General features: G+C 43.1%; 1 protein-coding gene across 1 annotated transcript; it reads left to right on the top strand.

The window, feature by feature from the left end:
- The first annotated feature begins 405 nt into the window (after positions 1–405).
- tasora (transcription activation suppressor a) lies at positions 406–26,383 on the top strand. Its single transcript, XM_072381503.1, has 28 exons — positions 406–824; positions 4,974–5,119; positions 5,329–5,421; positions 5,737–5,809; positions 6,018–6,109; positions 7,928–8,059; positions 9,309–9,439; positions 9,963–9,994; positions 10,108–10,213; positions 11,925–12,028; positions 12,104–12,207; positions 12,874–12,946; positions 13,510–13,584; positions 14,870–15,048; positions 15,141–15,416; positions 15,535–15,718; positions 15,882–16,028; positions 16,228–16,370; positions 16,795–16,972; positions 17,303–17,800; positions 18,088–19,409; positions 19,575–19,697; positions 20,632–20,791; positions 20,871–20,979; positions 21,573–21,751; positions 22,139–22,288; positions 22,874–23,591; positions 24,451–26,383. The coding sequence occupies exons 1-28, from the start codon at positions 560–562 to the stop codon at positions 24,929–24,931; spliced, it is 6,273 nt and encodes a 2,090-aa protein (XP_072237604.1). The 5' UTR covers positions 406–559; the 3' UTR covers positions 24,932–26,383.
- The last annotated feature ends 1,387 nt before the right edge of the window (positions 26,384–27,770 follow it).

Below are 27,770 nucleotides of genomic sequence, written 5' to 3'. Positions count from 1 at the left end.
TAGCTTCCCTCAAAATTACTTAGGAATTACGAATGTGAGAAATATCGTCAATCTATCCTGAAATAATTAGAAACTTTCTATGAATCATAACTTACTTAGTTTATGTCCAGATAAAGAAACAAAACGAATATTTAAAGGGAATAAATTGTTAAACGAACCCAAATCCAAAATTATTTTTTTTTTGTAAAATATTATCAATACACACACTCTTTTAAGTTAGTATTTTTTTTTTGCGTTACCTGATGTATTTTTATTTTTTTATTTATCCATGTGCTCGCTATATTTGTTCTTTTTAAAAAAAAAAATCTAATAACTGCATTAATTGAAACTGAAGGAGAAATATATTTCCAGAAGATGGCACTGAAGCGACATTTATTGAACCAGCTGCGGTTAAGTCTCACTGAAGAAGATCTGTGCTCGCAGGAAGCATGGCGCGGGCTGTGTGTTGGATCACCGTCCTGCGCTGCGGGACCAGGAGGTAACGGCGGTGTCATCACCGAGAAACGGTGGCGGAGTGACCGTTTGGAAGTGACTCCTCAGTTTGGTCGAGAACCCCACGATGGACGACAGCCTTTTCCGGAGGGAGGCATGTCGACCAAGAAGAGTGTCTGCAGCCGCGGACCTTGGAGCTAATGTTAGCTTGCACGATAGCCAAATGGTCGAGGTACACCCTTCCCGAGAAACTCACCCGATTGCGGGCATACTGAGTTTTGCTGGCGGAAGGATGGAGAGGAGGAACTCGGCTCCGCAAGGATTCCACCAGAGGCATATGCCGATGGATGCGAACAAGTTCCATATACCGAGGAAGACGAAAGAAAAGAAAGGTGGGTTGACTGAAAACATGCATATTTTTAAAATTCTTCTAAAAAATGCATTTTATAGGTACCAAAGGTTTCCCTGAAAACAAGTCTCAGATGCAAGCTACGAGTTAAATTCTCGGACACCAGGGAACCGTTTTACCATGTTAGCGTCGCTACAGAGGACAACATTACAGACATCTACAGACGTGTTTTACTTGTGTGTAGGTCTGGTAATAAATACATCCATTACGATTAGTTTAAGTGGTCGGACGCATTGTTGAAGATGCAATGTTTCTGTAACAGCTAACGTTAGTGAAGAATGCTAACCGCTAGCAGTTGGGTCGTTAACGTTAATTACGTGCTTGTAAATTATCACACGTAGTTTGTATTCGCTTAATGGAAAAGCGTAGTTTGTTATCCAGTGAAAGTAAGCCTTTGTGGATTAATTTCTGAATCTATTGCTGGATTTTAGCGGTTTGTTGACGCTGACTTCCGTTAAGAAACTGTGGCAAAAGTAAGGGTGACCGCCTCCATGTTTACGTTTTAGTTTCTGAAAAGCGTGTTGCTGCCGACCTGCAGATTGTGTGTAGTGATCCGTCTTAATGATGCTAAAACAGAAGTTAAATTTAGCTGTTTTTTTTAATAAAGGCTGGGACAGTAGCAGAGGGTTCATGTTAAATCTGATGCTGATAGGTTAAGGTTAAAGTTGAAAGGAAAGAATACTTGTCTTACTAATTCTTATGTTAACTCGGACAGCTCCAGATTCATGGCTCTGAAACACAACATTCCTTCAATATGTCTTCCATATTGTTTCTTGAGGTGAAATGAATACCCCATCCCTATTTCGCATGTCTGAGGACCTTGGGTGGCTACAACAAAAGTGAAAGACTCACTCTTGAGTCAGTGGTTACTTTGCCTGTCTGGGCTGCTGAGATCTCACCCGGACAGGTCCTGGGCCCAGTTTAGTTTTTAAACGTATCATTTTGAACAACTCTTATTTCCATGTAATTCTTCTCTGATTAAAAAAAAAAACCGTAATGCTGGAATTGCGGCTGCCACCAGCTCTGGTTACATGGACCTCTTTTAATCAGAATAAAAAAAGAGTCACATAAAAACCTCAATGTTGCTCGGTCTTTTGACAGTCGGATCAACAAGAAGATGTAAACGTGTACAAACTTACTCTGATGTTTTCTCTCTGAGTGGAATTAATATGTTCTTTGCATGCTCAGACCTCACGGGGTGTAAGGTGACAGTGAATTTGAGAGGGGTAGAAACATGGCAGCGGTGAAGCATAACGTACCTGAGATGGATAATTTTGTGCAGGAAACTTCTGAAGAGGTTGAAAATCTACTATTTAGATAACTACCTCCTTAGAAGGCGCAGCAGAAAAAAACTGAAATAAATTGCAGGAACCATTTTGATCTGTTTGTTCTATTGAATGCATAGAAAGTTTGTTTTTCTTGACGTTTCAACTCGTAACTTTGAAGAAAACTGTGCCGAGCCCCGTTAACCATTAATCATCAGGAGGGACTCTGAACTAAAGGAAGCAGACGCACAAGGAAGTGGTGATGATTTTGTTAGTCAACAATGTGTCTGGCATTTGGTTGGCTGGAGAAGAGAAGATCTTTTAAGTCCTGAGGTGGAAAATGAGGGCTTGTACATGAGCACAGGACATTTGTAGGCTCAGCAGTGAATTCGAGTGCAGAAACATAGTTTTGAGGCGAAGCAGAGCTTATCAGTGTGCAGGCAGAGTTTAGAAAGACAATGTGTGAGCATGAAAGCAAGGAATCCTGCTCTCAAAGTAAAAAATAAACTTAAATATTCCCATATTTAATATGGTAAAGTACCCACACAGCTAAATCCACTATGTTGTCAAAGCTCATCAAATGTTTCTCTGATGCTTCCATGTCTGAAGTGCCTTGAAGTAAACCGGTTCTGTCACATTTTTCTCTTACTTGAGTTCGCTTAAACATAGCAGAGGAGGTGAATGCCGCCTGATGACGTAAACGGTAGATATAGTGATGAAAGAAGAGTTCTGGTATTTTCACCAGCTGCTTTCATGTAGAACTGGAGAAAGGATTTTTAATGATTGTTCAAAAAATAATTACAGTAAAGGGATCGAGCAATAGTTGGCACCGGCCTCAGAGGCTCTCATTGCAATGTGAGTTCATGACTTCATTTTTTAACAACCTTTATTAGTCTGTTCAGTTTTGTCTCTGCTTTGTTGGTCTGTAAGTTTTTCTTCAGACTTTCCTTTACTAACTTCATAAACTTTGTTTATTTATTGACTTTATGCTTTGGAGTGAAACCAATCACATCTTCCTGCTTATTTCTTTATTTCTGAAGTGCATCAAAGCTTTGACCATTACATGATGTTGCCTTTTGTTCCCCTGCAGTAGGCCATTTTTAATTAAATTCTGAGCTATTCACAGAATTACTCTGATTCATCTCGACTGTGTTTTTTCATCCTCCCCCTGTGTTACGTCATGTGTTACCTGGAGTGCAAATGGACAAACAAATTCAAACAAACCTTGTCTCTCAGTACCCACCGATCTGCAGGACCTGCTCTGTGCTTATTTTTTTACACCAAGAAATGATCTTTTGTGAAATTTCTTTCATCAGTGCGTGTGGTTGCACGTGGACACCACCTCTGACGTGTGTGATGCCCTGAGGAAGACACTTGCTGCAGCTTCTGTGGCCTCCTGAGACTTTGGCGACTAGCAGACTGTGCAGGTCGTGATGTTTTTGAGGCAGGATATCAGCAGGGTCCTTATCCAGACCGAGCTAAAGGCAACACAAAGCATTGACAGCATTTGTCCAGCTTCTTCATATCTGTCTCTGATATGTTTACAGTCCCCAGTAAATGAGACATTTTAAAAGTTGAACATTGAACACGGTTCCTTCATAAGCTTAGAACACAGTATTTGGAAGGATGTATCTTGGAATTATTTAGATCTAGTGTTTAGTTTTTAGTTAAGGGAAATCTTGGCGTATCCATCCATCCATCCATCCATCCATCCATCCATCCATCCATCCATCCATCCATCCATCCATCCATCCATCCATCCATCCATCCATCCATCCATCCATCCATCCATCCATCCATCCATCCATCCATCCATCCATCCATCCATCCATCCATCCATCCATCCATCCATCCATCCATCCATCCATCCATCCATCCATCCATCCATCCATCCATCCATCCATCCATCCATCCATCCATCCATCCATCCATCCATCCATCCATCCATCCATCCATCCATCCATCCATCCAAACTCTCGCATCCCTGCACATGATCCTGGACATGCACATGAACACACAACTTCTTTTCCACCCTTTTTTTAGAACAGTTAGTTATATTTTCCCCTTCTTAAAGACTAATGACCACCTTGAGCTTGCATACTTTTGTCCAGGGATGAAAAAAAAAGAAGATATAATTTCCTCATATGCTGAGTAAATGGAAAATCAAATGTGTAAATTGGTATAAATGCACTTTAATCTGCCTTGGAAATTACTCTACCATTTTTATTATATCAATTTGTACTTTTGTGTGATTTGTAAGCCTCTCAGATTTGAGAGGCGTATGACATAATTGATCAACTGTCAGGGTGCATTTGATGGGACCTGCCTGCATTGGTAGAGGAACTGATAAAAACCCAGAGGCGCATGATTCATGATGTTTTGGAAACTCTGAAACTGGTTCTCAATTCCTATCGAAAGTTTATGGTAATTTTTTAACCTGACACACATACAGGTATGGCTTTTATACAGAAAGCCTTATCTATTACATTTTTTTTACAAGAAACATCTGGATAAAGCTCTGATGTCACTCACCAGTTTTGTGATAAGCTTTGGACCACTCTGGACCAGGTGCTGCTGTGTTTGACCTCATGTGGCTCAATGGGAGTAAAACTCTGCAGCGAGCCGAACTCGGAGGATGTCCTGGAATTACACCTTTCCCAGATGTTAAACTACCACTCCAATGTTCAGGTCTCCATGTAGAGTGTATAGTAAGCTCTGGAAATGAAAGTTCTTGGGCAGCTGTGTGGCTTCACCAGTGAAACGGTCACCTCTGCATCCTTCGCAGATCTGACAGTTGGGTTTTCTACACACCTCTTTAGTGATCAGGAGGATTACTTGTGATGAGTCCTTCCTGTCTCTCTTTTCAGCTCTGTTCCAGTATGTTTCCTTTGAGTCCAGGGAGTATGAAGACATGAAAACCATCCTGACCTCCAGCTACATTGACACCAGCTCTGCCGGCTGCTTTACCTACTCCAAACCTCGGCTTGTCCACAGTGAGCTGCTGGAGAAAGAGGTGAGCTTGAGAAGGTTTTGCTTTAGCTCTGTATGGTTTGTGAAAAGCGTTTTAACTTAGCTAATTGTGAAAATGTTGTGATGACTTAGACTGAGAGTGATGTCATTTGATTAGATTTAACTTCAACCAAGGACTCGAGAGAAGGCCACTCAATTGTATAGCTGCTCATTTAATTTTGATCGTTTGGTTAATCTCTTGTTTGTGTTCAGTTTGTGGAAAAGAGAAAGGAGATGAAGGCAGAGGGGAGGACAGATAAGGAGCTGGAGGAGAGTTACTGTTTCTTGTTGAGTAATACTACCGAGGTAAGCTCACTCTTGTGTTGTTCATTGCTGGGATGGGAAGAGTTCTGAGTTGGATTCAGAAAATTCATGCAGAAACTTGTCAGCGCTTTAGTTTGGTTTGGCTTTTATTCTGCCGTTTGGTTCCCAGATCTGAAAATATGGAAGACAAGATAAAATCTGTGATTTAATGCATTATCCAATATTCTCTGTAAAAAGAACAGTAACATAAACATCGTATATGTGTTAATGACCCGTATTCTTTGAGATTGATAGTTTGTCCAATCTATTTTCTGAGCTCTAACATCTATCCTTCTTGTTCTTTTCTTCTTCTTGTAGCTGCCCTTTCTCTGTGAGAAGGGGCTGGCTTTGGGTCATAGCAGGATCACCGTGCTGGGAGACCCCGGTAAAGGTACGAGTGACCATTTGAGTCCTAAATCTACGTGCTGAAAGAGCGGGTCACAAAGAGCTGAATGTTACTGTTCCGCTGGTGGCTGTTAACATTGAAACATGCTGTACTATTCACGAGAGCCAACCACTATCCACCTATTTTGTTTAATAAGCCGTTGATGTGCACATAACAAAACTACCAGTGATGCCATGTATGTTTGTGTTTCTAGGTGTTTATCTGTCCAGGTATTCTGATCTGCTGCAGTTGAACCTCTTCACCCCGGGAACCACGGGGGAGATCATCATCTTCAAAGTGATGAAGGTAAATCAGCTGCTCATCATCATCATCATCACTGGCTCTGTCAGCTCTCCTGCATGATTCTGGGCAAAATAATAAACACGATTACTTTGATCAGAATTGAGATCATGATTATTTATCGCGATTATTTATCATGATCATTCACAGATTTTTGTGAAAAGTGAAAGTTTTTATTCGATTTTTCTGTCTGTTTATTTATCCATATTGTGCCACATTTCTGCTAATGTACAAATATCTTGTCTTCTCATCAAGATAAAACTGATCAACGAGACACTGCCTTCACTTTCGCATTAAAACATGTAGAAAACGGATAAGCAGCTGGTTGATGTTGGAACATTCAGGTTAACAACCATTCGTCATACTGCGGTTTGTGGTGTGTTTTCAGATGGTGAGATAAGTTAGTCGGGTTGCTTTGCGGCGCAGACACAACTCTGCAGTTGTCTTTGCTTATGTTTTGTTCTCAGTTAACATCACTCGTATTTCCAAACGACAGATGATGTTCAGTCTCAAAGGACACTCTCTTCGCCCTCTGCTGTGCCAGGCGTTTGTTTCCCCGCTCTGCTCTCTGTTCTCGTATATCTGTCCTTATGTCGCAACTCGTCCTAACTTCATCCAGGAAACTTTTAGCTACAAGAACAGCTGCGATTGGCACATGCAAGCATGTGGTCATCAGAAAGCGCCTGTTTTGCTTTGAATAGCACACATTTTCATAACAATAAATTAAAATAAAATGGCCGCCTAGCCCTACAAACTCCAAGCTATGAATGTATAAAGTTATGTTTGAATATTTCTTGCAGAAATGGTGTGACTGGTTGGGGAAGATGAGTGAATCGTTGTCATCATCCCCATTCTTTATAGAAGATCTTTTCCCCGGTAGCCAATCCTCTGTGAGCTCTTGGAGTTTTAACCAATCAGAGCTCAGCACCTTTAGTCAAATTTCCATAAATTAGACAAAAACACAGCAGCCATAACACAGACAATCATGTCAGTCAAAATCGAGATTGAGATTAGAAATTAAATGAATTGTGCAGCCTTGGGGTCTATTTTTAAAATGCTATTTCATTTACTGCTTTACAGATTTACCTCCCATTAAAGTCAAAGGCATTCTTTCACAAAATTGAGTTGTCTAAAGGACATCAAAGCCTGGATGGTAACGGACTGACGAAAACTGTTGTTGATGTTGCTGATGGCTAAAAAACATGGGGGTGATTATTGATAAATCTTTCAAACTTGGACAGCAGGTCAGCTCAGTAGTCAAAAGTGGTTCCTTTCACCTCAGAGAGGTGAAGCCTGACCTGTCAGGGAATGAATATGGAAAAGTTATTCATTTATTCATCGTGTCCCGTTTGGACGACTCTGTGCTGTTAATCAGATCAGTTGTCTCTTCATCGCTAACATCTTGTCAGAATGCAGCAGCACACATCTTTCATTTTAACTTCCATCAGTCCACAGGGCTCGTTTAGAAGTTGATTTGCAAACTTGTGATGCTGAATTTGACTGTGAGAGTGCAGGAATGTCGACTCTTCCATTACTATGTTGAAATTGGCCTTTAATTTGGTTTCCTGCCTACAAGAAGATTTTCACCTGTTCATTTTCATGATATTTGGACTTTTTTCCAACATGTGCGAGGCCATAAAATGAAAAGTAACTGAGTTAGGAATCAGCCGGAAACACTGTTGGATCTGAAGGACCTGACCCTGGTTTTAAAAGCTCCGTGTCACGACTATGATTAAAATTATTTCCCATTAAAAGTTTGGTGATAGAAATGATTTTAAAAAAAAAAACATTTTTAGTGGAATTATTTCTGTTTTTCCATTTCAGGGAAAGGTGAAAAGCATCTATGAAAACATCAAGAACCTTTTGGACCCGACGCCTCGCTTCGACAGCCACATTGCCAAGAACGCCAGCAAAGTGACCTCACTCACATGCTACCACGCCTTCGAACTCACACAGGTAAGAACATGCATACAGAAAAAGCAAACTGTGGTTATATCTGCATGTTTTAACATAAACTGAGCTTGATGCAGTGGTACATTATATCTGTTAGACATGATGAATGTGATAATTATTTAAATTGAACGAGCACTATAAGCTGTCGGTGTGGCTGGTGTTCTTGCTGTGAACAGGCTCTGGTGCCCGGTATTTTAAACCCCTTTCACTCACTCATGTACTGCTTTCCATTAATCCAGCAGCCACTGATCACGTTGTCCTGTGTGAATTACCCAAATGGGGCTTTCCGTAATGAGACATTTGGAAAGTTTAACATTGAACACGGTTCCTTTATAAGCTTAGAACACAGTTTGTGTATCTTGGAGTTATTTAGATCTAGTGTTTAGTTTTTAGTTAAGGGAAATCTTGGTGTATCCATCCATCCATCCAAATGTGACGAGGTCGGATCTTGTAAACCTTTCAACACGCTACAAGTGTGAACTGCTGCAGTCACATTAACCAACACACGTGCACAACAGCGGTGGATTACTTTGACACACTGTCGGCTCTTCAGAGGAATCAGACAGATAGCAAGGTTTGGTGAATAAATAACAACATTACCGCATATTTCTTCCCTTTTGTTGTATTTAAACCACATAAATCTCTATTTTCAACTGCTCCCATCCACTGCCATTTTATTTAACACAGAGCTTCGTGTTATTGAGTTTTCTGGGTTTGCTGCAGCCATTTTTCTGTGTTTTCAACAAGTTTCACTTGCGTTGATAACGGCTGTGTTGTCACTGTGACGTAATTAATCCCTCATGAGTATAACAGGCTGTTCGACAAGCTTAAACACTTAGAAAAGGGATATTTTCAGCTGATTTGATCCACTTTTGCTATGTTTTACACAATCACTGCAGAATAGGCACGTTAACGTGAGTAATGGCATCGCAAAATGCTGTTCTGCGCTGTTCTTCTTCTTCTGTTCGACCTCTCGCAAACAGCAAATATCGCTCATCCACTATTTCGCGTAGTGCTGCTAAGCTACTTAGCATTGTCTTGGTGTGAGTTTCCTAGCTTTAGAAATAATTGCCAAAGAAGTATGTGCCTCGGAAACCGGTTGTATTAGTCTGGTGGCGCTAAAACAAACGAGAACCCCGAGTCTCTGAGAAAACTTTGTAAGGGGTACTTTTTTCCTGGGAGAATTGTATGTGGCGGCGTAACCGGACCTGAACACAATGGCATCTAATCGATGACACATTTTCTCCCGCAGCAATACTTTTACGAGTATTCATTCGACGAGCTGCGGCAGCGGCCTCGCCAGGTGTGTCCGTACGCCGTCATCTCCTTTCAGATTAAAGGAAAAGACACTCAACTTCCCAGCAAACCTCTTGCACCCATCAGGTATGGAGATCTGGAAAGTTTAAAATTAGATTTTAGTCATTTCAATATCTCAAAGTCTCCAGAAACTTAGATGAAATGTTAAATAAGGTGGAATGAAATTTAGATTGTCCAGGCCCTGGAAAATATGAATGTGTTCTGTTTTAATTGTTGTTATTCAATGTGTTTTAGCAACTTTTCTTCCTGTTGGAAGTGCTGCTACGTTTTGGTTGTACCGATGTTCAGTTTGGTTGATCATTATAAAAGTGAAGCATGATGTCTGCAGCTCCAGAATTTAATCACAGAGCTGTTGAACAGTTGAGTTGCTCTGATTAAAATGTGCTTGGATTTCCTACATTAACATGGGAATGAGTCTCCATGTCTCACTAATATATCAGAGTATTATTCAGGCTGTTTGTCATCATAATTTTGGATTTATTGTAAAGTCCTCATGTCAGATTTAGAGCTGGCAGTATTGGCATGAGCTCCTGCTTCTGTCTCGGTTTTTCCTCTGACTTGTTGCTTGTGTGCTCTGTTTGGTGGGCAGGTTAAACAGTCAGCCATCAGAAAGGAGTCAAGGTAAGACAGGACATATATTTCCTGGGTGTTGTCCATTTGAATATGATACACCATTGGAATTTCTCTAATTCCTTGATTGCTCTGAAGCTGAACTGTCGTCTTTGCTCTCACAGCAGGTGCTCAGTTCACCGTGTGGACGGGAGATTTAGTGAAAGATAAACGAGTTCTCTTCCAGATCTCCCTTCGTTCCAGCTCTTCTCCCTTTCTGCCTCACAGACTGTGAGTAATTAACATCTTTTCAAACGATTTAGAGACTGTAAAATGTGCCTGTTGGCTGTGTTGAATAGTCAGATGATGGGTTCAAACTTCATCCAAATGGGTCCCTTCAGAAAAAGTGCTATAAAACTCATAAAAATGTATATTTTTTTCCACTTTCAAGTCTTTTCATCAGATTCGGCTCTAGTCAGAACTATAAAGTTTTTATTAATTTTTAAAATATTTTTAACACTTTTTATGCCATTTTGTCATAAAAGCACTCCATATTTCACCAAGAAAATGGGTGGTGGATGTATCAAAAAGTATAATTTCTGTTGCCATGAGAAGGAGGCGACTTTGGAAACAAAGACTCACACATACACACAAAATAATGTCTCAAACATTCACAGCACACCTTTAATTCAACTCACCTTCAATACCAACTCATCCAGACTATTTTCGTAGTCATAATATATTTTATTTCTATGCAGTAATTCAATTTAGACTCTACTTTACAACATCAGCTCTGCTGCCAACAAGTGGTTAGATGTGTAATTTCATGAAAGATTTCCAAGCCAAAGGCTCAGATTAAAAGGTAGTCTCGGGTATCACCTGATGTGATGTCTAAATTAGACTATATCTAAAAAATGTGGTTTGAATGGCCATCTATGGGGCCCCATTTGGGTGTGTGTGTGACTTTTAACCTGTGAAGGTGTGATGGGAAGTGAGCTTGCAGTTTTAACCTTGATCCAAACCATTAACTTTTGGAAGATTTCATGCCTTTAGCATTAATACAGGGAAAAATATCGACTTTTGAAAATTAAAAAGTGGATAAAAGGAGTCCCCGGAGGCTTTGAAAACAAAAGAAAGTCACCATCTGGCTGGATTTAACTGAACCAATTATCCACGGTGCTTCAGTTTGTCAGGTTCAGACTGACCAACGTTGCGAGCCCAAATAAAAATGAGTTTCTTCTCTCATGCCACGACTTTATTCCGAGATGACAATTAATCAGGTTTAAATTGTGTGAAGGTGGTTCAGGAGTCCAGACCGTAACCCCATTGAGAGTCTTAGGGACGTGTTGGAGAAGACTTCCCATTATCAGTACTAAATCTTTTCAAAAATGTGTATTCACTCTAATCAAGAATAAATGTCAGAGCATTCATTGAGTTTTCATTAGTCAAAGTGTGTTCAGTATGTTGCCACAGCAGCTTTGGGAAGCTAAAAACTTAAAGGTGATGAGTTAAATTTGGGTCTCGTGAGCAGTGCTGCTGTTGTAAATTAATTTTAATGAGCAGTACCCACAGGCATTGGGCCACAAGATGGTGAAGGTAAGGTCGGCAAGGCAAGAGACGGCTGAACCAGAGCGTGCAGTTGGATAAACCTCTTTCACAATGACTTATTGCTGCAGTTTCCCTGATTGAGATGCAGTAAAGAGAAGGCTGTGAGGAGACTTTATGAGGTCGGATCATAAATTCTTCCTCTGCAGAAGAAAAAACGGTCAACGGATGAATCTTTTTAATGCATTTTCAGCTTTGGGGAATGTTGTGTTAAATCTAAATTTCATCCAATGAACCTGCCGCTGCAGACGGTAAGAGAGAGAAGTGATGGAACTTTTCCCCACCTTCGTCCTCTGTCATCAGTCACTTAAAACACGGACACTCTAGTTTAACTTCATCCAAAGATAAAATTGTGTTCCCTCAACATTTTCCTTATATTTCACTGTGTTGCCTTCAGACCAGAGAAGCTGGAAATCGGGTATTTGATGAAGCTTGACCAAGTGACTAAGCTCCTCCCCTCTGGCGTGTTCTCCTATAATATCTACAAAGGCAGCCAAGAAGGTGAGGTCAAGTGAGCCCGCTTAGATGGCTATTTTTGGTCAGGTTTTGTGTAAATGTGTGTTTTTCTGTGTGTAGTTGAGACTGATGGCCATCACTGCAGTCTCCTGGAGGTGATCGACAGAAACCGCTCCACCACCAGTGTGACGACACTGCTGCAGGAACTGGAGATAAAGAGAGTGGTGGGTTCAGATTGGAGATCATCTTGTTATGCAGTGCTTGCTGATGCATTACATCATACATTACAGGGAGGATTAGCTGGATCTTGTGTACAGAGCCACTGAATAATACATCTTTGCCTTTATAGTCTTTATGGTGTTATCCTGTATAATTACACCTTCTCAGTGTATTTCTATTGAACAGAAAGAAGCGGTTTGCTTATTTTACTGATGGAATATATCCTGTGTACCTGTATGTTATTCTGAATTAACACCACACATGACATCATAGAAAACTAATTACTGTGTCAGTCTAACCAAAGCCAGACGTAGTAAACATGTTAGTCCATTAGAAAGTGCACGCAGTCGAGCTTCTCAAAACGCAGCTTGAGGTTGAATCTCTCCTGCATGCATACGCTCAGCTAAACTCAACCCTGCAGGTTCTCCAAAGTTCCATCACATACTTAAGTTGATAAGCTGAATCCCCTCCCATTAATGCATGCTGGGAAAAGGACAGTGGTCCAGTTATTTGGCCAAGTCCAGCTGTAACCGTAGTCTTTGTTAGTCTTTATATGAAGAAAAGAATTGTATTGGTTTTATTTGGTCATAGGTACAGTCTCAAAGCTACTGACAATTATAGATTTGTTGGTTATTACCCCTGAAGTAGAGCTGCTGTTGTCTTCTCTTCAGGTTCTGGTGACGTCACTTTCAGAGAGAGGCTTTCTCCTGCTGCTGTCCAGTGTTCAGATGGCAACACCTACTGGTATGACATGGGACTAATGGGGTCTGCTTGGGAATTATCTGTTGGAGGCTAGTTTACCTCTGATGTTTCATTGTAATATTAAACTTCACCTTTTCTCTGTTCATAAAGCATAATTGTTCCTTTCCTGAACAGTTTTAGACTTTCTCTTCATTTCTCTTACGGTCGTATTTTGAATATAATACACAATAAATATAGTAAAGGTTAATTTTACTGATTCCTTGTGTTTATTTGCACAATTTCTGTAGATATTTCCTTATTATTATTATTATTGTGTATTGATATCTAACAATATTGTTGTTGTTGGATCATTTTGCCATGATGATAGTGTAGTAAATAACTTGTGGGTTTAACTACAAGCTGTTTTTGAGTTACTGAAAAGTCAAAAAGTCCCTGTAGTGTTGATTCAGCGCCATAAAACGCCTGTTTTGTTACTTCAGACAGTGTCACCGCTGTGACTAGTTTTCAGCAAATGAATCATTGTTTCATGTCAGAAGTTTCAGTTTGTTGTATTTGTCAGAGGTGACAGTGTGGCGTGAAAATGACGGTCATGTTTGTGTTTTCAGAGAGAGGAGAGACCTGGAAGAGGTGTCTTCAGGCCTTGTTTGTTTTCCCAGAGACCAGAGATGTGGCCCACTGTAGTAAGTGACATTGTGGACGGGTGGGTTTGTTTGTGGATGTGTGATGTTCATGAGTGGCAGAGCAGCCACTCACTGACCGGCATGGATGTTCTACCTTAAAGTGGCTGTCAGAGGGATTACAGCGCTGTAAGCAACACTTAATAGGAATGTCTTTGACTGAACATTGAACACAGCCCCTCTCAGAGCTTGTACATGAGGTGTGTTTTTACCAACATTAGCTGGGGCTTTTTTACAATGATCTTTATGGTCTGTGATTCTGTGACAGTATTTCATAAAGATTCCAGAGAATAAGGCAAGAAAGGCTGCTGATATACCCTGTCTTCTCTTTCCTGTGTCAGAAACCCTTTTCACTTTGCGGTTAGTTGTTCATAGTGACCGAACAGCGGCGTTGAAACCCCATTATTAGTGTGATTGGTTATTTTCAGTTGCATTAGCTGTTAAAGTGGCATGTTTTACAGTGACAGGACTCCCCTCCAAACACATTCTGATTCATCTCTGACCATCAAAACTGCCAGTTTAGAGGTTCAATAACTATATTATAGTCATTCGAGTTCAGTAACTCTTGGGCTCTTGTTTGTCAGAATGCCTGCTTTGGTTTTACTACTGAAGACCATTCACTGAGATTAAGTCTGAATCTGTGAGGAATACTATGATAGATGATAATGTGCCATGTTTGCTTCTTTTCTGAATGGAATCTGTCCACAGTTCTTTCATTGGAGCACAAATATTTGGAATTAATTTCTGATGCCACCCATCTCAATATATTTCAGCATTTGTGTTGAGATTGTAGTTAAATGTTGTTTTATAAACGGCACAAACAAGAAAAGTGATGCTCTTTCTGTCCTTTGAGGTAAACTTGAACAAAGCAGATGAGAGTTGGTGATTCATTAACAGTGTCTATGAAACCATTTCCAGGCATAACGAAGCCCAAGCAGCACTGAACCAAACAGAAATTCACATTATACAAACTGAACATCCATATAACAAACACTTTTACACAATAACTGCTCACTTTGCTGCTTTACATTTACGAATCTAATAGATATTTTAGGATTTTAAAAAGCTGTTTTAAGCAATTTGCTTAGAAATGACTGGGTAACTGTTCTCTGTTGGTTTGCCGTTTTACCGCCTGTACAAGTGGTTAAATAATAAATCATATTTACTGGAACCAGTATTAATGTATGAAACTCTCGTGAGGCCAACATGAAGTACAAACTGCAGCTTTGATTTAAAATGATGACTGTGGTGTAGACATTGACGTTGTTTTCCCTGTCCTTTGCTGCAGCATCGCGGTGTACCTACGAGTCATTGACATCCGGTGCCTCAGTGATGCCACGGCTGAGCCAGTTCCTCCCAGCACTGCACCACGCTCTGGTCAAAGCCAGAGCCAACCCCCCCCCTAAGCTTTCTCTTGGTGTGGAGCTCCAGACGCGGGAATACCTCAGTGGCTTGAAAGATGGCAATGTATGACCAGCGTCTCCAGAAACTGTCGTTGTCATTTTCACCGTGAGACTGTATCAAGAGCCTCAGAGCATCTCTCCGTTTTCACTCTCCAGGTTCGACAGTATCCCATGTCCGAGTACGACTCCAAACTAGATGAAGAGGCACAGCTATTTTCTCCTCCGAAGCACCATCGAGTGAACATGGACAGCTACCTGCACTCCTACCTGTCGAGTCCCACCCTCTACCTGCTGTCAGTGGCCCGGGCCAAGGAGGTGGTGGAGGCTCACTGCGGCCCAGAGCAGCCACAGGAGACGAGGGCCAGGAACAGCAGTGCAAGTCAGAAAGAGGCAGCAGGAAACGACAAAGATAAGCAGACCAGTGACCAAAAGGTGAAACATTTTCATAGTTCTAACAGGACTGATATGAAAGACCACTAATAAAAGTTACATTCTCTACTTTTGCCAACTTTTCAGATCATCGAACTTGTGTGCTTTCTGTGTTGCTTAGATACAGCAGCTGTTGGACCTCATTTTGACCTGTAAGAGGAACGCAGAAAATGAGATGGGGAGGGAAGAAGGAGAGGGGCTGAAGGCACCAGAGAGGAAGAGGAAGATGGAACAGGAGACTGCAGAGCGGGCTCTTAAATACTTCAAAGCATCACAGGGACACAGAAGGCACGAAAAGATCCCAGGTGAGAACACGCACTGTGGCTTTTGGACTCCCTGATCTCAAAGTTGTTATGTGGTCTAAACACACTAAAGAAAATGATTTGCTGTCTTTATTTTCTTGCACACCTTGCAGTCAGTGGTAGATAATGTTGCTAACCTTGTTTTCTCCTTGGTTCTGGTTCCTAGTTGAGGTAAACAAAGTCCCCTCGAAACAAAGCCCATCCTCAGCTCCTGTTTCTCTTGCGTCTGTGATGGGCTCTTTGGGTTTGAAGGATTTGGATCTGAGGGAAGATGGGTCTGAACTAGCTGCCACACTTATCAGGCAGCTGACAGGTGATTGGCTACTGATACTCTTCTTCACAGCATAATAAACTACATGCAGAACCTGTTTATATTACTTTTCTTTTTTTCTACAAATGTTTTCTCAACCTTTTCCTGTCTGTCGTATGTCAAATATGAGAAGGTTATTGGCATGTTTAATTCTCTTTGAGCAAAATACAGACTGATATATATTGTTTCTGCCCAACTGCAGGTCTCATCCAGGCTGCCAATCAAAGCTTTTGTGAGACCAAAGAGGAGAGACTGAGGGAGTCGAGTCCATTTGGTAAACTGGCCACAAAGCTGGGCCTGCCCACTAACTGCGACATTGACCTAAGGAAGCAAGAGGAGCTGGAGGTAACTTGTTTTATGTTTACAATGCCTTTAACAAAAAATAATGCCATATGTGCATAGTAAAAAGTTAGCTGTGAAAAGATCTTAGATCCTGCAGATATGTGCAATGAAAACATAATATGACACCCTTAATTACTTTAGAATTTGACAGCGAAGCCTTGAAACTTCAGCACCGTATCCAGACATGTGGATGTTCCTCAGCATGTTGTAAATTGATAATTACATTCTTTAAACATATATTTAGCATTTGAATACGGTCTAAAATGATCTAATTTATGATATTAGATATTACAAGTAAAACTTTTTTTTGTGTTGAATGGAAAAGGGTTATTTGTGTAACTACATTTGGAGCCAACCTCCCTTTCATGTTGCATTTCCTCCAAAAACTGTTACAACCTGGAAGTATATGACACGTGTTTGTGTTCAGGAGCAGACGGCTGGCAGCATCAGTAGTTTGGAGGGGTTCAGCCCCGGTTCGCAAAGCGGGGACACGAATCAACACGGAGCAGCAGGTAGAAGAGGAGGGGGGCTACGGAAGAAAGTGGAAACTAATGAAGAGCCGGAGGAAGAGTGGGAGATCCCGTGGGTCCTCATCCCCATAACAGGTCTGTTTGTCTGCTCAGTCAACCATCCACACATCGAAACACACACTGAGTGTTCAAAGCTGTTTCACAAGAAAATAAATGAGTGAAAATATCAGAAGATTGAGCTTTAAGTCCTGAAATGGTCCTACTTTTATTGTTTATCACATGAGCTTAATTTGTTGTGATAGTGCCAGAGATCTAAGACTTGTTATTTTTCTTCTATAAATCTGAAGCCTCGCTGACGTCAAAGCTTTGCTACACTACACGTCTTTCTGAAGAACGGTTTTGAAGCAGACTACAGCTCACAGGTGGTCAGAATTGAAACTAAATGTTGAAATGTGCTTTCTGCAGGTCTGTGTTCAGAGAGGTACTCCCAGAGAGACAGGAACATCCCCCAGGACCCTCGCTTCCAGCACCTCGCTAAGGCAACAAGCATCTCCACAACGACCAAACCTTCCAGGAAAAGCCCCACCTTGTCTCCTGAGCCCAGCCCTCTTCCCTCCCCCTATCAGTGCCCATCCCCCGACGTCAGTCTTCCTCCCTCTCAGTGCCCATCACCTGACCCCAGCCCACCCTCCCATTGTCCATCTCCTGAGCCCAGTCCCCCTGCTTCCCCGTCTCAGTGCCCGTCCCCTGAGCCCAGCCCTGCCACTTCTCCCTCTCAGTGCCCGTTTCCACAGCTCAGCCCCGCCACTTTTCCTGCCCAGCGCTCGTTGCCTGAGACCAGCGCTCTTCTGTCTCTCTCCCAGTGCCGGTCTCTGGAGCTTAAAGAGCTCAAACCGCTTCATAAAAACCACAGGAGTGCTAACGAGCAGCAGTTGGTTCCCCCGGCCCTCAGGGAGTTACCAGGTAACAATATGTAACCTGAGAATGTCTCAGGGTACTTAATCTGTTCATTTTTTTACGGTAATCCCACCTGCCGCTGAAATCAGAACCAGCAGCTGACAGAAAATGGACTGCTTTAGAACACTTGTTCAAGTCTTTCTCTTCATGTACTAAGATCATTGTTTAAGTTTAGCCGGATGCTTTGGCTGCACTTTGCTCTTTAGTGCAAGTAACGTCACAGCAGTCAATACCCAGTTATTGTACAGCTACTTTACTCGTTGTGATTACAATCTGTGGTCTGTCTCCTGCAGGACCGTCCAATCAGAAGGAAATGAAGAAAGAAGAGCCTGTTATTTCTACACCCATCCATCCATCTAATCCTCCAGCCGCAGAGCAGAGGATTAAACCCTCGTCACCACCCATTGAAGGAGTAAAGGAGGCAGAGGGAGAAACGGGGGAGGTGGAGGAGGTAAAGGATAAACGTTTAGAGGAGCCAAAAGAATCTCAGCCAGAAGTGCTGAAGTACTGGGACGAAGAGGCTGATGACTGTAAACAAACTGAGAGGGAAGCAGAGGATCTGATAATAGATATATCTAGTGAAAGTGACCAAAGGGAAGAAGAGAATGAGCCGGAGCGAGGCTCTTTGTCTTCTCCCTCTGTCACCTCGACTGCTTGTCCTCGCAGAAATATTGACAGCATTGTGGACAAACATCTGGGAGACTTTTCCTCTGAGATACAGCGCCTCCTGCAGGAGGAGAGTGTTCACTACAGCTTGCCAGAGCCCACAAACTCCACCTCAAACACAGCAGCGCCCACACCTCAACACACACTCCCGTACACACCAGTTTCTCAGTTTTCGCAGTATGTATCTTTTTACAACCCTTGCCCCCCAGTTCAGGACTATGTGAGTTCTCTACAGGACAGCATTAACAGGATGCTCGCAGACTTCAGCGACAGCTGGCCAAGCCGCAGGGCCCACCCCGGCCGGACTAATGCTGATGCCACCTTGGCTAACACGGTGAGTGATTTTGTGGCTAGTGTTCGAGCAGCTAATGGCGGAACAGGAAGAGAGGATGAGGTTTCCTCTCTCTGTGGTGAACAAAAAACTGCTGACATCACACCGTCAGTCAGTAAAGGCTCTACGCTCTCTAGGGGAGATGAAGTGTGGCTATCAGACACTAAGAACTGGAAGAGTTGCCCAACCTCTCACGGGACGTTTACTGATCCTACCTCTGCATCAGGTTCTCTCTACAAGCCTGCCAACAGTTTAGAGGTCAGCAGGACAGTCGCTCAAAACATTGGATCAACACAAGATAACAGCATTGTAAGGACTGTCGTCTGCTCTGCTGACGTAAAACATGACGGAGAACGTTCAAGCGCAAACTGCACCATAACTGTGCCAGTGGCAGAACATTCCCACGGCTTTGAGCCAGTGAGCCTGAGCTCTGCATCCGTCCCCGAGCCCACCACAAGTCCCGCCCCATCTGCCAAAGACCTGAATTCTGTGATCAACCGGCTGGAGCCAGATGTGCTGAACAACCTCGTGGAGATCATGAAAGACATCAAGAGAAAGTCCCCACATTTTTACATCCACTGCACCGAGCCAGGAGACCGGGTCTATGAAGAGGTCAAGGTAATATTCCACACTAAAAAATACTTCTTCAGCACGCCGCACTCACGAATAAAGATGGATAATAATGATTGTGATACATCATTTAATCCACAGTTGATCTAAAGAAACTGGTCACATTTCCAGGTAGTTTGGAAAAATTGCTCTGCGTGTATCATTGTGTTGCAGGAACACCTGTTGAAACTGGGTAACGTGCAGCAGAGTCCTGTGGACTTTCTAAACAAAAGAAACTCTGAGAACGGACTGCTGGTCATCATTAAGAACAAAGACATAGCCGGACACATACACAAGGTATTTAACGTTTTACTGTACTTCTGCTTCAAAAAATTTCTTTTCTGGGTTCCATAGCAACACAGATGACGTAGGTGTTTGGTGGCTGGTAGCTCCGCCCCTTGTCTGAAATGTTTACTCATACGACACGGACACAACCGGCGCCTGTTTAATAAGTTAAACTCAGACGTCGTCTCCTTTGTCTGCGGCGCTCTGCTCTCCTTCTTTCCTTCATGAAACGAAGAAGTATCGCCCGCTGCTGGATTCTTCGTCTCCTGACTCTCGCTGTGCGCTCTTCCAGCCTCCATCTTAGACGCCTGATGTGGTCGTCCATGATTAATATCACCGTCATGCAGACCATGAACACGGTGGCCTCCTCGCTCTCCATGTTAGCTTCTTGGTGGTGTTGCTTTCTTCTCTCCTTACTTTTCGCAGGTTTTGTTCTGTTGTTGAGTGGCGCTAAAGTAACACGTCTGTCGCAGACGGCTGCGACACATCAGTCCGACCAAGGTCCCCGAATCATGTGCAAATGCAAAATGAAACAGTTCCCCTGGGGAAGTGCAGTTGTTAGATTGAACTTCGAGGTGGACAGTTCTTAGAACCTCTGTCTGAATGTGGCTAATGCCGCCTGGTCTTATTTATCTCCCTGTGTTGTAGACTTCTCTTCGGGGGTAACTGCTCCTCAGATCCATGTTTCAGTTAATGGCCTGGAGTAACTTTCGCTTACCTTAAATGTTCTCACCAAAGATTTGCAGCCCCAGAAATAGTAGTTTTGTGAGACACTATTATTTTAGCTGGGAAATTATGCCACTGTCATTCAAGGAACTTAATAAGTTGTCATTCTTGTGAGGACAGAAGACACTTGTTTGAGTCTGCGTCTGCTGTCACTGAACAGCTCCGCCTAACTTATTGGATGATACGTGAAAAGGTGCGTTTATGCTTGTGTCCATGTCAGATCCCAGGCCTCATGGCTCTGAAGCGACAGTCCTCTGTGGTGTTTGTGGGAATCGACTCACTGGACGACATCAAGAACAACAGCTGCATTGAGCTTTTTGTTTCTGGAGGCTGCATCGTCTCGGATGAGTTGCTCCTCAATCCAGACCTAATCACTCACGGTGAGTCTGGGATTAGACGTGCCATTTGTATTCATCGCAGCGCCACGCATGTGTTGATCAATGAGATGTTGCTGTGCAGATCGACTGGCTGCTCTGCTGATGCTTCTGGAGCAGCACAGTTCTCCTGAGAGTGTTTGGAGGTGGAAGATTCACTGCAAAACCCACAAAAAACTGAAAGAACAAGCCAGGTGAGTTAGGGTTACACACGTAAACATTGGATACGGGATGATTTATCTTTAAACTGTTTGAGTGTTAAACTTTACCTTCTTATCTGCCTCACATGGTTTTCTCGACTCTTTCAACTGCAACGTTATTTCAGATTTTTTCACCTGCTAAAGATTCGCTACACAGAAAATGATAAAGTCCTCAAACTTGTTGTCTTCTAACAAAAAGAATTTCACTCTATTGGGGTCCAGCGCTGCTAAAAAAGGCAACAGATGGATGAATTTTTGGAGTTTTTGCTACACCACAACATGTTTCTTTCCATTTCTGGACATTGTTGTCATGAAAAGCCATGTTGAAGTAGCTCCTGGTCAGATTCTGCGGTCATTACCATCGTCTACACGCTTTTAAATGTGTCGTTTCGATTCTGACCAAACCATCTTGGTGTATAAAATGCAAGCTTTGAAGTTAAAAGAAGTAAAAAAATTTTAACGTTATTAAGAATTAAAAATCAGTAATGATACCCAACAAAGCCCAGCTAGCTCTGTTTCTCCTGCACCCAATGAGAGGTGCAGGTGAAAGCTCGGACCGTAACGTGTGCCTGTTGTTTGGTCCTCAGGTTCCGGAGGGATGCAGCCAACCTGCTGGAAGTGCTGTCGGTCTATCAGAAGCGACAGATCGTAGATTTCCTCCCCTATCATCACTGTGACATGATGAACCGCGAGTCACCCGACCTCGACTGTCTTATCGAGCACCAAGCCCGATACACTCAGTTCCGACACACGGTTCTGCTCACTGGTATGTGTCTGCTAGAGGTGCTGATGCTCTACGGTCCTAAACGATTATCAGTGGTTGCCTAATTATCTGCTGTTTCTCAGAACTCTCTGTTGGTTTAATTGCATCGTGGGTTCTCTGTTGCTAACAGTAACACTTTCTGAATATCCACCGCTTGGTTTGTAGTAAACAGAAAGGTAAAAACAGTAAAGATTTTAGAAAGACGCAGATCGGACACGCAAATCGTGGTTTCAGAATGCAGCGCACTTTAAACCCGACACACACACAGCTACGCTCATGTTACGTAGCATCCGCTCTGCCTACTGGAGACCATATGAAAACATGTGCAGCTGCTAAACTATAAATGATGTGGTTTTCATTGTGAATAACATATATTTCTCTGAAACTCAGAGCATCATTTTGAGAAGTTCCCTGCTTACTCAAACGAGGGCATCATCGTGGCCGGTATTGAAGAAATTTTGGACAACTTCATCAGACTGATCGGTTGTCATAACATCAAGGAGAAGCAGGTCTTTGTCGAGGATCTGCTGGTTCCCAAAGGTCCGTTGAGATGGTTTCTTTGTTTCGAAAAGAACGATCCTGTTAAAAATCTACATTGCTTGACCTGTGTTGTGCGGTGGTAACATGTGACTGTCCTTGGACTATACAGTAGAAGCTTGATTTGATGGAGGAAACCAGAGAAAATAATGAAACAAAATCAGGGAAAAAGAGGGAAAATGTCGGGTATTTTTAAACCTAGACCTTATATCTGACACATGCTGAGTTCATAGTATAAAACCATTGATGGTGTGCAAAGGCATTTGTGTCTGGCCTGAACTGACCGCAGTCTGGATCAGTGGCTCATGTCCCAGCAGGCCTAAAGAAGATGAGACGGTGCATCCAAAGCTCTTGTCTTTGTTCACATGCTCTTTGTTCTGTCTGTACTTGGCACCTGCTTTACTCTCAGTGCTCCTGACGCTTCACCCAGATGTTTTAGATGTGTTAACAGAGATGAACAGCAGACCATACAGAGCCTGTGAAGTCACTCACTTCACACAGCGCACTCTAAAAGCATCAAACATTTTAATCAACCTCCTCAAGTACTCTGTGTTCTGCGTATTAATCGGTACTTTCATCTGTCTGCAGGTCTTGGCAAGCAGTCGAATCACGGAGACTCTGTCTCAGTTCCTGAATTCTCTCCTTCAGCCTTCCCAGAGCACATTCACTCCATCTCCTCTAGCCACCAACCCCAACACATCCTTCCACAGCCTGGCTCCAACCTCTCCTCTCTCCCCCATGTGTCTGACCAGCTCGTCCCAGACACCCTCTCTTCGGACGGGCTGCCGCTGACCTCAAGCAGAGACATGGAGTTTCTTCAGCAGGCCATCAGACAGTTACGGGCGGAGCGTCATGAGCAGCTGCACCAGCTAAAACAGCAGCAGCAGTGTTTGGAGTCACGGGCAGAGCCAAGAATCAGCCCTCTCAACAGCCTCATTCTCAATCCTGTTGGTACAGGAAGCGGTCACAAAACCCCTCCTTTTGGCCAGGGGGTGCCCTCTGAGTCAGTCCAGCCCACCTCTACCAGGAAAGCAGCCGCTCTGGAGTCGATTCACTCTGTGCTGCAGTCAGAACTGTGGGATGAGAATAGGAGGAAAGACGGACAGCAGCGTCCCACAGAGGGAAGGAGGAGAAGTGGGAGCCGAGAAGGAGGCGAGCCTGGAGATCCAGGGAGGATGGTGACGGGACTGAGTCATCAAACAGAACCAGCGAATGGCGACGGAGATCAGCGGGGGGAATCGGGCATTTCTCTGGCAGCTAAACTTGGAACATCCACAGTTTGTTCTGTAGAGAACAACAGACAGAGGTGAGTCATGGCTCTCATTGGTTGGATTACTGCTCCCTCTTCTCATCTTTTATTACAATGAAAGCTGTCCCTTTTATTTTGGCTTGAGACATACTCTGTAAATCCTTGTTGTTCTGAAATCTAATGAATGCTGAGGACAGGCAGAGCAGTGCTACAGCAGCCAAACTGCCCGTGTCACCTGTGCCAGAAATGTTGTTCTATCGTTACAGTCGTTTGTAACGTTCAAAGGTAGAAGCCACAGCATGTATGTGATGGCTACCCTGCATGTTCTGTGTGTGTAAGCTATCACAAAAAGCCCCGTTTTTCCTTTTCATGGCCAAACTCGGATCTGCACACCGTACTCACTCTTTGGCATGGATGCATTCAGCTGACAGTCATCGCAGTGTGATGTTAAACTGCAGTGTTTACACGCCCTCCGTCTCTCCTTCAACCACTGATACTGTCCTGAAAGTGTCTTCGGTGGCATTACAAACGTCTGACTGTGTCAGGATATCAGAGTGCAGACGGGTGCAGACTCTGCCAACAATGAGATAAGACTTGTAAGACCTGGAGGCAAATGTAGCCAAAAGTGTTGGCTTGTGCTGCTGATGTTGTCCAGAGTCAGGAGTTTACGAGGAATAAGCAACACACACATGTGTGAAAACGTAACTTTAAATAAAGTTTGTCCTAAATCAGAAGGATTGAAATGGATTAACTCAACGAGATGATCCATCTGACCATACATTTGTTTTCAGCTGTTGGTATCTGGTGCTACAGGCAGATTCTACCAAAAACAAAAGAGACAAATAGGTCTGGTGGACGTTATTTTCTCAGGATTTTCCTGAATGAGGCTGTTGAACCTTTTTTTTTTCTCCTGTAGTGAAACACGGCCAGGCCAGGAGGAGCCAAAAAGAGCAGAAGTAGCTCCACCGAGCAGCACTGCAGCCAGCGGCACCAAGGTAACGGGCACAAGAATTAGTGTGATAACGGGCCGGGAGGGCAACCCAAATCCAGCCCTGCAGCACCTGAGCGAGCAGCTGAGCCTGTCGCAGCTCCCACCTTACAGACAGCAGCCACAGCGGGGCGCCGGTCTCCTACAGAACCCCCATCTGACACGGTTCCACGCCCAGCCTTTCCTCCAAAGCCCCATACTGGGACCCATGGCGCCCATTCAAGGGATAAGAGGCCTTCTGGGGCCCTCACATCTCTGCCCAGGAGGTTTAGGCCCCACAGGCACTCCCTTGGTCTGGAGCTTCCAGCAGACTGGTGTGGACTTCTTAGGAGGGTACTACAGCCCTGCAGGTCCAGGCAGCAACATGTACCGAGGAGGCCGGCGAGGAGGGGGCTTTAATGGGATGTAGGGAGCCAGTTTCACTGCACCAGCTGATCCAGCCACATACCCCGCCCTGCTGCGGCTCAGGTCCGGAAGTGTGTTCAGACCTCCCACATCTGTACAGGACTGAAAGACAAAGGAAGGAGTCCACACTCTGCACCAAACAGGCCACAAAGTCACAGGGAGGTCTAACTCGGGGTTATAATCTCCAGCAATCTGGACATTTCAGTCACTCAGGCTTCGTAAACTTTGAACTAGGAGAGTGATTTTCTGACTGATACAGGCGATGGCAGCAGACACAGTTCCAGTTCTCTCGAACACATGAAAAGAGTTGATGTCAAATGACAAAAATGAGATTTACTTTTAATTTAGATTAAGTCGCTCACAGGCGTGAGACTCCCGAGTCACGTTCGCTCTGCAGAGGCACGTTTGAGTCAAACCGCTGCGCGGCGTCACTCCGATCTGTTAACGAGTCGCGGTCCACAGCGGGAGACCCCCTGCTGCTCAGAACACCAAACCATCGGTGAAGCTTTGAGTGGCATTTAGCATCTTTTTAACCATATTTTATATGCATACTTTATACGTTTCGAGTTAATTTTGTGTTCTGATGGAGCAAAATCCTCTGTTTATCTGGAATAAAGCTAGAAAAAATGATTCTGTAATTATCAAAGTGGTTGGCACTCCACTGATGGCCGCCTCAGCTCCCCGCTCAGAGGCGCTTCTGCACCGATGTTACGCTTTTACCACCTTTAAGTCATGACTCCTGTGTGACTGAGATGTTTGAATAAAAAAACTCAAGTTATCACATCTATAATCCCTGAAAATTCACCTTGATTCAGTTGTGATTAAAAGAAGAGGGCGGCACGGTGCTCAGTGTGGACTCCTGCTGCGTGCCTGGCCACCAGCACGCTGGCGGCTGTAAATAAGAGATAAAAACAATCAGATCGGCTCTGACATGTATTTAAGATCTGGGAGGGCTTTCTGACTGAGAGACTTAATGAAGGCTTTCTGGTTTAATCAGACCGGAGGCTTCTGGACCTTTTATTACCCGTCATGAAGAAGAGCTTTCACTGAAGTGTAAAAGAGCCTCTGGTTGATTTCCAGTTCCCAGCGCTCTCGAACGCACCACCACTTTGATGTTTTTACTGTTTGCTCGACACAGTTTCAGCCCTCTGGGAAATAAAAGGCACAGGCTGGAATTTTTTCTACGAAGGATTTATTCTTCTGGATGTTTTCGGGTCTCTGAAGCTGTGGATAAACTTAAAAAAAAAAAATAAAAAAAAAAGATTCCGTTAAAGAATCAGATGGACCCAGTGGACCCTTGTAAAATATAAATCTTTGTACTGAATGTTTTGTTTGTAAAACTGGAAGCTGTTTGTGTTCAGTTGTTGTTCTGTAAGAAACTGGTTTTAACTTAAAAACACTTTTTTTCTTTCTTTTTACATAAGGTTTTTTGTATTAAAATTACCCTGAGAAAACAGTGACTTTGCCTGGAGATTTTCTTGATCTCACACTGAGCCGTGAGGGCACTTTATTTAAAACATTTAAAACCTCAAATATTTGTGACATTTCTGTGAGCCCCAAAAGTCCTGGAAAAAAAACCAGCTTGTAAGGAGTCTTTCAGGACTTTGGGCGCTTCTTTCGACATGTCAGATGGACTCCCGTTTGTTCCAGATGCCACAAAGAAAACTACTTGATGATTTAGCTACTCGGCCTGTGGCAGGTTGACTTTTCCACCGCAGGAAGTCTCTCTGCTCTGCATCACATGTCTGTCTGCAGCCTCTGCGCTCTTTGCCGTCTTCATCGTCAGAACGCAGATCCTGCGCCCAGCAGTTTGGTGAAATCCAGCTCGATGACGTGAGTTTTCTTTTGAAATCTTATCTCATCAGTCACTCGGGTTTACGAACATCTGAAGTTCCAGGTGTGATAATTGAATCATTGTTTGAATCATTTGAGTCATTTAAGCTCTCTCAGAGGACACTGAAGGCACCACCATGATGCTCCTGTTCGATATCCAGTTTTGTAGACATTTTCTACCCATTTTCACCTGAAGAGAAAATGCTTGCATTAGAGGTAATATTCACGCACTTAAAGGATATCTTTTATATTTGATGAACTTTTCACTGATTTCTTCAGTTAACTGGTTAGTAAACGGCTCAGTTTTTACACTAAAGCACCCAGTTGACCCTCAGGAGTCTGCGCCCCCACAGGCTTCGCACATTTGATCGATTTTTCAGCAAATGAGTCGCGCACAGAAAATAATTTTTACATCATTTATTTGTGTAAAAGACGCTTGTCGTGTATGTGGTGGGTTATGAGATTTACTGAGCTTATTATTGGTCCACAAACGCAGCGTGTACTGCCTTCTCAGAGGGATCGTTGGTTGGTGCTTTTAATGCGATAGCTGATGTTATTCTGCACATCTTGATACGCAGCACATGGAGTATCAGGTTATACGAAGTGTGATTATAAGCACATGCAGCAGTAAGTTATTATTATTATTATTATTATTATTAAGGGACATTTATATTACAGACTCAAAAATATGTCCTTTCAGAATGAAAGTATTCAGCTAATCTGCTCCATCATGTGCACACATGTTTTAAAAAAACCATACAGTACAGGTACTGTAAATATACAGTTAAGGATTTCTCCCATTGCCTCAGTTCCTGTTTCTACGCCATTATTGAGGTGTGTTACTGTCACTGAGCTTCACATTCATCAAGATTTGTAAAGGAAAGGTGTGTGTGATCAGGCATGTGCATTGTTTTCTACATGCGGCTATTTCTTTGGGTATGAAAACTGCGGTCTTTTAAACATGAGATCCCAGGACTCTGATCAGCTTTGATTGTTCGGTTTGAATTCAA

The sequence above is a fragment of the Leuresthes tenuis genome, unplaced genomic scaffold (assembly GCF_036924035.1).
Source record: "Leuresthes tenuis unplaced genomic scaffold, fLeuTen1.0.hap1 SCAF_3, whole genome shotgun sequence".
Classification (NCBI taxonomy): Eukaryota; Metazoa; Chordata; class Actinopteri; order Atheriniformes; family Atherinopsidae; genus Leuresthes; species Leuresthes tenuis.
Note: the sequence above shows the minus strand (reverse complement) of the source record. Positions and strands in the feature narration are given on the sequence as shown.